Below are 10,275 nucleotides of genomic sequence, written 5' to 3'. Positions count from 1 at the left end.
GTCGTTGGAGAGTCTTTAGCCACTCAAACTCTTCTACTCACCGTGCATTAGGACGATTTCACGAGTTCACACTTATATTTAGCACGAGTAAGGTAATGCATATTTGGCGAGTATAGTAATGCGTAGTTGGCGTGCTGTCCTGGGGAAGGGCTCCGGGCTCAGGAATGGCCTGAACCCAGAGTACCCCCCATAGTGTGGTGAGAACTCTAGTGATACCTCTTGGGTGAAGAAGGTGTTGTGGAGGGTTGCTGATTATCCATCAAATGAATAGCGGTATGTCAGCTGTATTTATAGCCGTGCATTAATTAACTTGAGTGCGAACCTCCTGTGTTAATTAGGCTAAGTATCTGACACGCTCCTCCCGAACTTTGTTAATAAAACATCATAAAGACACACGTCCTCTTCCAGGCAGTTTTGTAACATTTTTTGTTGATTGGAAATTCTTAATTATTGCCCTGATTGTGGAGATGGGAATTTTCACTGCTCTAGCTCTTTTCTTAAAGCCACTTCACTAATTTGTGAAGCTCAATTATCTTTGCTGCACATCAGAAATCTATTCTTTGGTTTTTCACATTGTGAAGGATGATTAAGGGAATTCGGACTTTGTTTTCCCTCCTATTTATATTTCTGTGAAACAAGAAGCCATGGCTGGATAATTTCATATTCATAATCACCCTGGAGTGCTCAAAATTGTGAATATGAATGGGAATATACTTCAGAGGTATTTTACACATAAGAATTTCTAGGGGTGCCAATAATTGTGTCCAACGTGTATTTGAGAAAAACATTTATTTCATAATGATATTTAAATAAAAGATTAATAGGATTAACAATGCAGATTAATTTTCACAGCCGCCTTTGATCATATTTACCAAGGGTGCCGATTTTTTGGCCACGACTTTGTTGATTCATACAAACACAACTCTCACCGTCTTGCATATCAATTTTTGACTGTAGCAAAATGACTTCAGAACACTTCAGATTTAAATTGGCTGTAATATTGATGCAGTGTTTATTTGTTGCTAGGCTAATTGTTTTGTACAGTGTAATGGACAATTTTTTTCTTTGCAGAAGCTTTAAGATAATATACAAGAAAATAAATCTATATTACAGTATCCATACCAATTGGTGTTGTGGTCCCGATAACTGTGATGGGGTTTATTTAACAATTGCTGTCCAGATATCATGAATAACTGGAAAACCCATGGAAATTAAATATAATCTACTTATTTGTGCCATTTACTTCTAGATAAATGTACCTCTGCTTGTTGTCCTGTTCCCATATTAACTGACATAAAAGATGTGTTAAATGTATAATGTTTTCCCACATTCAATTTGTTATTGTTTGTATCATGTCAAGGCTCATTGCCCCCATTTATTCATGAAAGTGTCTCCTTCAGCTCTAATGCATGAATTCATTAGATTTATCCTTGCTCAATCAAAATCAATGACTGTTTCATTCACATTCATGTATTCTCATTCAGTAATAATCTCCTAATGAAGTACTCCGTAAAACCAGCTCTAGTTTATAGGGCCTCTGCAGGGCTGAACCAGCTGGACGGGTCAAGTGCACCAAATGTGCTTACGGTTGCTATGGAAGTATTCTAAAAGAGGTCACCTTAGAGATGGAAGGAAGGAATGGAGACGTGATAAAAATGAAAGTTCTGGTTAGATGAAACTCATGCAAATGGTACTGCCAGGAGTAGGGAAGGAGGTGAAGAGGAGAGTGGGAGAGAGAAAAAGAGGGAACGAGAGTGTATGTGAATCTCAATGACTTATTGAAGTGAGTCTAATTAATCTCTTAGTAGCTCTCATCTTTCCACCAGATGCCCCAGGGACACAATGTACCCTGTGTGTGTATGCATATGTGTGTATGTGAACGCATGTGTTTTTGGTTCAAGGATTAACCTTAAGACTGTCAGAGCAGAAATGCACCCTGGGTGGAACATCAAAACACAAGCACCCCATGTCAGCTGAAAAAATTAACTTTGGACAGTGTGTGTGTGTTTGTGTTTGTGTTTGATCTGTAAGAAAATGTATATGTGCCATGCCACTGAGAGTTTATGGAAGTGTAGGGGAACACAGAGACTATTTCTTGAATTTCTGCATACAGGGAGCTTAACACTCTAATTCCACATTCCAGCTGGACCTACATGACTCATTTAGCAATGAGTCAACAAGTACACTAAACTTTACAATAAAGAAATTATTATTATGGTGTTTATCCAAGGTCAAATTGGTATTATGGTCTATAATAGCATACCTGGAGAAAGATCTGCTAGCATTCCCATTTACCTCAGTGGCTGTCAAAGGGTGCTGGAAGTGTGTGATTTGACATCCATCTTTGCTCATGGGACCACAGAACTTGTCGACCAAAATGTCAATCAAACTGCCCTGACAAATTGGGCACTGGTGAAAAATCTATGGCCTACCTTAAAGAAAATATTAAATGTACAAACAATTTGTTTTTTGTTTTTGAAAGAAGTCTCTTATGCTTTTTAAGACTGCAATTATTTGATTAAAAATACAGTAAAACCAGCAATATTGTAAAATATTACCATTTAAAATAGCTATTTTAAGTGTTCTATTTTAACGCATTTTAAAACCACCTTGTGATGGCAAAGCTGAATTTTCAGCAGCTATTTATCCAGTCTTCAGTGTCACACAATCCTTCAGCAATCATTCTAATATGATAATTTGGCTCAAGAAAATGAAAAGATTAAAAAAATGATTTTCAGTTAAAGGCATTTCATTATTGAATTCAGTGATGTCATCATCCCGCTCTGTTCAGTTTAAATAGTGTCTTTGCAATCAGGTCGACGATATCACTGGAAATGAAGTGTCCCCAACTAAGCAAGCCAGAGGCGACAGCGGCAAGGATCCAAAACTCCATCGGTGACAGAATGGAGAAAAAAACCTTTGAAGAAACCAGGCTCAGTCGGGGGGCCAGTTCTCCTCTGGCCAAACGAACCAGCAGTTCAATTCCAACTGCAGCAAAGTCAGATTGTAAGGGCTCAACTGGTTCCAGTGGTCTTTCCCGGTGGCTGTCTAAGTGGCGGGGTCCTCACTGGGGATCTGTCTCTGGCGCTCATCTCGGTGTCCTGGTCTCCGCTGACATTCAGGGCTGTAGAGGTCGTCTCTGGGTGCTGATCCACCATCTGATCTGGATACGGACTGGATCTGGTGACTGCAGTGATATATATACAGTATCTCACAGAAGTGAGTACACCCCTCACATTTTTGTAAATATTTTATTATATCTTTTCATGTGACAACACTGAAGAAATGACACTTTACTACAATGTAAAGTAGTGAGTGTACAGCTTGTATAACAGTGTAAATTTGCTGTCCCCTCAAAATAACTCAACACACAGTCATTTATGTCTAAACCACTGGCCACAAAAGTGATTACACCCCTAAGTGAAAATGTCCAAATTGGGCCCAATTAGCCATTTTCTCTCCCCGGTGTCATGTGACCCGTTAGTGTTACAAGGTCTCAGGTGTGAATGGGGAGCAGGTATGTTAAATTTTGTGTTATCGGTCTCACTCTCTCATACTGGTCACTGGAAGTTCAACATGGCACCTCATGGCAAGGAACTCTCTGAGGATCTGAAAAAAAGAATTGTTCCTATACATAAAGATGGCGTAGGCTATAAGAAGATTGCCAAGACCCTGAAACTGATCTGCAGCACGGTGGCCAAGACCATACAGCGGTTTAACAGGACAGGTTCCACTCAGAACAAGCCTCGCCATGGTAGACCAAAGAAGTTGAGTGCACGTGCTCAGCATCATATCCAGAGGTTGTGTTTGGGAAATAGACGTATGAGTGCTGCCAGCATTGCTGCAGGGGTTGAAGGGGTGGGGGGTCAGCCTGTCAGTGCTCAGACCATACGCCACAAACTGCATCAAATTGGTCTGCATGGCTGTCGTCCCAGAAGGAAGCCTCTTCTAAAGATGATGCACAAGAAAGCCTGCAAACAGTTTGCTGAAGACAAGCAGACTAAGGACATGGATTACTGAAACAATGTCCTGTGGTCTGATGAGACCAAGATAAATTTATTTGGTTCAGATGGTGTCAAGCGTGTGTGGCGGCAACCAGGTGAGGAGTACAAAGACAAGTGAGTCTTGCCTACAGTCAAGCATGGTGGTGGGAGTGTCATGGTCTGGGGCTGCATGAGTGCTGCCGGCACTGGGGAGCTACAGTTCATTGAGGGAACCATGAATGCCAACATGTACTGTGACAAACTGAAGCAGAGACTGGGCCGCAGGGCAGTATTCCAACATGATAACAACCCCAAACACACCTCCAAGACGACCACTGTCTTGCTAAAGAAGCTGAGGGTAAAGGTGATGGACTGGCCAAGCATGACTCCAGACCAAAACCCTATTGAGCATCTGTGGAGCATCCTCAAACGGAAGGTTGAGGAGCGCAAGGTTTCTAACATCCACCAGCTCCGTGATGTCATTATGGAGGAGTGGAAGAAGACTACAGTGGCAACCTGTGAAGCTCTGGTGAACTCCATGCCCAAGAGGGTTAAGGCAGTGCTAGAGAATAATGGTGGCCACACAAAATATTGAAACTTTGGCCAAATTTGGACATTTTCCCTTAGGGGTGTACTCACTTTTGTGGCCAGCGGTTTAGACATTAATGGCTGTGTGTTGTATTATTCTGAGGGGACAGCAAATTTACACTGTAATACAAGCTGAACACTCACTACTTTAAATTGTAACAAAGTGGCATTTCTTTAGTGTTGCCTCATGAAAATATATAATAAAATATTTACAAAAATGTGAGGGATGTACTCACTTCTGTGAGATATTGTATATATATAATACATATCAAATAATTTTAAATGGCTTTTTAGAAACAGATGGTGTAGTTACAACATATACCAGCAGGGGTTAACAGGGTCATACTAACCAGTCAAACCGTGACCCCTTGTATTCTGGAGAAAATCAGCCAGGTCATCATTCATGAAACCTGAGCAGAATGAGTCTTTATGTAAATAGTTTATAATGCTTGTGTAACTCTCTCATTCAATTCCAGTCCACAATTCATGTAAAAACGGCTTTACGAACAATTTACACAGAAATTCCCTTAATGTTTAAATCTTGACTCTATGGTCTCTATTCTTCCTGTCAACACATTGTTAATGGCCTTGTTACCCATTCCAGTTAATTATGATCTCAAAATCTCAATGTTTCAATGGTTTCCATTTATCAGAGTCACACGTTATCAGCTGATCAGAGCTTCCCCAATTATCCATTGGCGTATCCAGGGTAACCCTCTGTCATATTAATGGAGGATGTTTTTTTTTATATACCAGCATCCCCCATCCCTTTGGCAGGCATTATAAAAGAGCACCACTGATTGTGGACAGAAAAACAGCATATAAGCTTGATCAAGATACACTAATATCATTGTGATACAACTAAGAAACCAGATTGAATACAAATGATGCAATCAGTTGTGCAATAACAACAATATTACTTTGCACACTTCATATCACAATCATCTGCCTCACTGATTAAGCACACACATACCTTGTGTCTACTCGCAGTGTTGCTGACAATAACCAAGATCTTATTTTCTTTCTCTTATTTCATCTTATCCTGCTATGTCAGAAAATCAACACGCTGCCTCCCAGCCAAGTTCTACACACACACACACCACACGTTCTCCTTCAGTGAGAGAAATGTACACAGTATTACCATCTGGACAACAAAGAATCCTTATACAAGGCCAGGCTGGACACCATCTCTCTCTTACAAAATATGCATAGCACAAATAGGCATGTCATTGACTTTTGTCACTTTTTAGAATTCACTTGTTTGCCTGAGCTGTTGTCAAGTAAAAAAAAATAATAATCTGACAGAACAAATGGATTTGCCATTACTCTACTGACTAAGACGTCTATGCCAAATAAATCAAGGGCAGCTGCTTTGCTTAAAATCTCTCTCGCTCACTGTCTCTGCGTTTTTGTTTATCTCTGCCTTCTTCTCTCTCTCCAAATGAGTCAAAACCAACAAAGCTTTATTGACATGACTTTAATCATTACAGTATTGCTAAGGCATTCAAGTACTTGCACAGTAGAGGAGTATAAAATAAAATGGATTAAAGTACATCACTATAAACAAATGAATGTGCTCATGATGCATACTGTATGTTGAGAAGTCGTATATGTACTAAAACACACTCAGATGGAGAAAAACACACAATGAAAATGACCTCAAGACAAACATGAGTCATGCTCAGTTAGTTCTTCCAGTAACCCTTCAATAATTACTGTAACACACAAACGCAGATGGCAATGTAAAAATTAAGTTAACGGTAGTTGATGTCAACAACAAAAGATACAGAAAGTGCCCCCCCCCCCCCCCCCCCCCCCCTTAGATGTTGATAATCTTATTCATTTTGCCATGTTACTGAAAGATTATGTGCTTGGTTGCACAGTATTTGCATTTAGCATCCCTTTTTTCCTGCAATCTGTGACCCAATCAGAACAAACATGCCAGCCATTTTTGGGTTATGATCCATTAGAGAACATCTGCTCTATTTGGCTATTAGTCTTTTGTGAATCCCTATAAGTCTTGTGCTTGGGCATGTGTGTGTTATTGTGTTGTTAGTTATTGTAATGCACACACACATTTGTTTCACACTTAGTGTAGGTATCAGTGTCTGCCTGCTGTTAAACTTCTGTGTGTGATGGCTTGAGGTATTCCCTGAGTACATTCTTTAGAATAGAGTGTAGTCGATGACACATTAGCTATAGATAAAGAAATTATTTCATTAAAAAAAACAGTGTCTTGACAATAATTAGGATATATTGTTCTCACCGGGGAAAATGTTCACTACCAGTAAAATGACAGTTCATTTGCTCGTTCATTTGAGAGAGTCGCCGCCCCACAAAACAAATCATGTGTTTTCTTCCATTCTTCTGGGTAGACATTAGGACCGCGCAGACTCAACGGCTGGAGCGATATATTACTCCAGTATACGCGCCCTAAACAACGGGGAACGGGGGATCGACCCGGAGATTATCCAGCCGACGACTTTTTGCACTTCTGATCCAAAGGAACCGGTGTGAATGGAGTTTACGAATCCCTTCTTCAACACTAAGCACATTTTATCCACTTAAATCATACCTTATCTGGCGCAGAAAGTGTGTGGCTCACTTTTTTGCTTTTCCTGTGGAGGAGGACCCACTGTTCATCTTATATACCACTCTCTCTTTGTGCGCCCTCCCGGTTCTCCATTCGACAGACGCGGAGCAGAGCCGCATCACCATCATTATCAGCGCTCGCGCTGCCTCTGTGTCTCTGCGCCTGCAGTCAGGACCCGTGTGCCCTGCTATCCCACCACCATGAATTCGGATATTAACATGTACTTGGGGCGAGAGAAATCGGGGATCATGCGAAAGAGAGCGCTGTTACTCAGGAAAGGCTGCAGTTTCGAAATAACGAGGTGAGTTGATATAAGGGCAAGGGGTTTCTTGTGGGGAGTGGGCATTTTCAGAACACCGCATCATCCGGTTACCGGATGGTTGGGTTGTAAATTATCACAGCAGTGTGTAGGGCATCTGAGATAGACATGTTTTACTCAAGTGTGTGGGTTTGGACGAGCTTTCAGGGGGATTTGGCATGGACCAGAAGCATATTAAAGGGTCTTAAGGCTGTCGCTAGGGATCTCAGAGTCAACATAGCTTTATTGGCATGATTGTCAGCATATATTACCAGAGCATATACAGCACTCAAAGTATTGAAATAGGCAGAAAATAGAATGGAATAGAAAATGCACAATACAGATAATACAGAAAATAAACTATATTTACAGTCTTAATAGGGAATCTAAAGTGAGTCCTGGTCCATTAAGCACTGAGACATCAGCCTCCAACAGCAATAACTCATTTTTTCCATCGGGATTCCCTGTGAACAGTTGAGAGGGGATCCGGGGTTTTCTGCAAAACAGGAGGTGTACTCAGACAGCTATGTATTATTATTGAGAATGGTTCCTTCCTATAAATGCGTACCTCAAGTATCGACCCGCTGTTCTCATATTTGCAAGAAGATTGTGTTTTCAGTGTCCCATTTCTCTCAGTGAAAGTGAAAGAATATAATGATAGCAATGTTAAAGCTCATGCTCAGTAATGGTAGTTCATCAGTGTCAGACACACCAACACAAACACCGGTGGTTTTGTACATGAACTGTAGTGTGTCAGAAATAGAGAGATACATAGAAAGAGAGGGAGCAAGATAGAGGTCACACCCCATTTTGGCTTATCGCCTGTGTTGGGACCATCATGGTGTATACTGCAGTGTTATGCTGAGACAATACTTTATGTATAATACAGTATGTAAGCATATTTCCACTGAACCTTAGGTAATTTTGAAATGAGAGGCCCTGTATGTATAGTAGCCTAATGCAAGACTGTCAATCTGTGCTGTAGTGGTGGAGATTTTTCAGAAAACCTTTCTGCAGATTACTTAACTATACCAGTAGATGGCAACAAGCGCATGAATTTACGAGTAAATCGTTGAATCACTCAATCCAAACGGATAACTTCACGTCAATGATTCATTCAGGAACAAAATAAGTGACTGCCTTTTGAATCTACACGTTCTCACTCCCAACTCGTCACATATTGAAGCTTGGTCAGGACCACTTGCCGTCGCTTTTTCAATTTGCAGGGTCCTCCGTTGTTTTCAGTTGTTTGTCTTAGTTTAATGGTTTGCATTAATTTAGAAATAATTTTATATAAATTTATACTTTCATTAGAGCACCTAATACCCCACCCCTACCCTAAACCTACCCATTTCTGAACAAAATAAAACATGTAACAGGCAAATATAAGTGCAGTCTTATCTCATTTATTGCAAAAACTGACCATAAACAAGCAGTATAAAAGCATTACAAACATGTCGTGTTGCATTCCAAGTCTTCTGAAGCCATACGAAGTCTTTATGCGAGCTTCAATATGTGATGAGTTGGGAGTGAGAACGTATTGTTTGAATAAGTCATTGAATCGTTTACTCAACTGAGTTGTTTAACAACACTGATTCATTCATAAACTAAACAAGTGACTAGCTGCATCTGAATATGCATACTTTACTGCTATATTGATGACCTACTACGTCCATTCTGAATTACGCCACGAGAGAGGATTTGTATGTATATATGGTTGATGCCAAGAGGTTACATGACAATGACAACATGACGAATGTAGTACATCCAGATTGCATTTATACTAAACACATTCATACCATTTAGAAAACACTTTTTTTAACAAAGTACTTATTCAAACTTAATTACTCAGAGGGTATGTGATTTCAGACACAGCCACTAAAATGATCTCATTATTAACTTGAACCATTACTGCATAAAAGCAGTATCACACAAGCAAGAGTGCTGTTGGTCTGAATATCACCACAGCTGTGATTATTTGAAGCACTCACCGGTAATTATACAGAAACATGAAGTCTGTGTGAGCAAAAATGTCTTAATATCTTTGATTTGCTCCATGGAATGTACCTTATTTCAATATAAATTCCACAAATCCCTTCCCATATAAACCACAAATTACACACTTACTAAACAAGCAACAAATTACTCCTGCGGACAGACTTATTGTGCTCAGACAAGGACATTGATGAGGAGGAGAATGCATTAGCCTCTAACGATCTGTAGGAGAGAGACCCACAGCTTTCATTTCATTCCTCCGTAATGTTTTATCATGAAGACATTTTTCTCAAGTGGCAGAGGATAACTTGATCATTGAGTTGTTTTGAAGGCCACACACAAACACATGCACAGTATTGTACCTCAATTTACATAGAAGGTCTGGTGAAATTGTCTATATGCTGTCCATTATAGAGTTCTAGTTGCGTGTCTGTAACAGCTGTTCTATTTTGCTTCCTTTTTTCCTTCTGCAATGAACTCTCTTCTTTAATTACAAAGTCCTCCTTTCTCTCTCTCTTACTTCCAAGGTCCTCTCTGTGCTCTTTCATGCACCATTTATTTTGCTCTCTCTTATCTACTTTCTTTTGCAGCCTCTCTGTCAGGAATCAGTTGTAAACACCTCTAAAGGTTACTTTAGTTTCCTTCACATTATAAATCATTCAACACACAAAGATACCTGTTGTTTATTCTTGTCTTTTTCAGTCCTTCAAAAAAAATACAAAATATAATATAAAAAAAAATAAGTGTTAGAAAATCAATGATGTTATCAATGCCAGACTCATCACTTACTATTACTAAATAATAATGAAATATATTTA

At 39.8% G+C, this 10,275-nt stretch overlaps 1 protein-coding gene across 2 annotated transcripts in view; it reads left to right on the top strand.

Moving 5' to 3' along the window:
- Window positions 1–7,364: 7,364 nt before the first annotated feature.
- Window positions 7,365–10,275, top strand: part of LOC306869971 (GTPase-activating Rap/Ran-GAP domain-like protein 3) — a gene marked incomplete at its 5' end in the record, with an annotated part of 64,694 nt that continues 61,783 nt past the window's right edge. For both annotated transcript variants that reach the window (XM_079416958.1, XM_079416957.1), the window contains one exon: window positions 7,365–7,465. In XM_079416958.1, the coding sequence (XP_079273084.1) occupies window positions 7,365–7,465 (101 nt within the window). The remainder of the gene's footprint in view (window positions 7,466–10,275) is intronic.

Source organism: Barbus barbus, assembly GCF_936440315.1.
Source record: "Barbus barbus genome assembly, chromosome: 5".
Lineage (NCBI taxonomy): Eukaryota > Metazoa > Chordata > Actinopteri > Cypriniformes > Cyprinidae > Barbus > Barbus barbus.
Note: the sequence above shows the minus strand (reverse complement) of the source record. Positions and strands in the feature narration are given on the sequence as shown.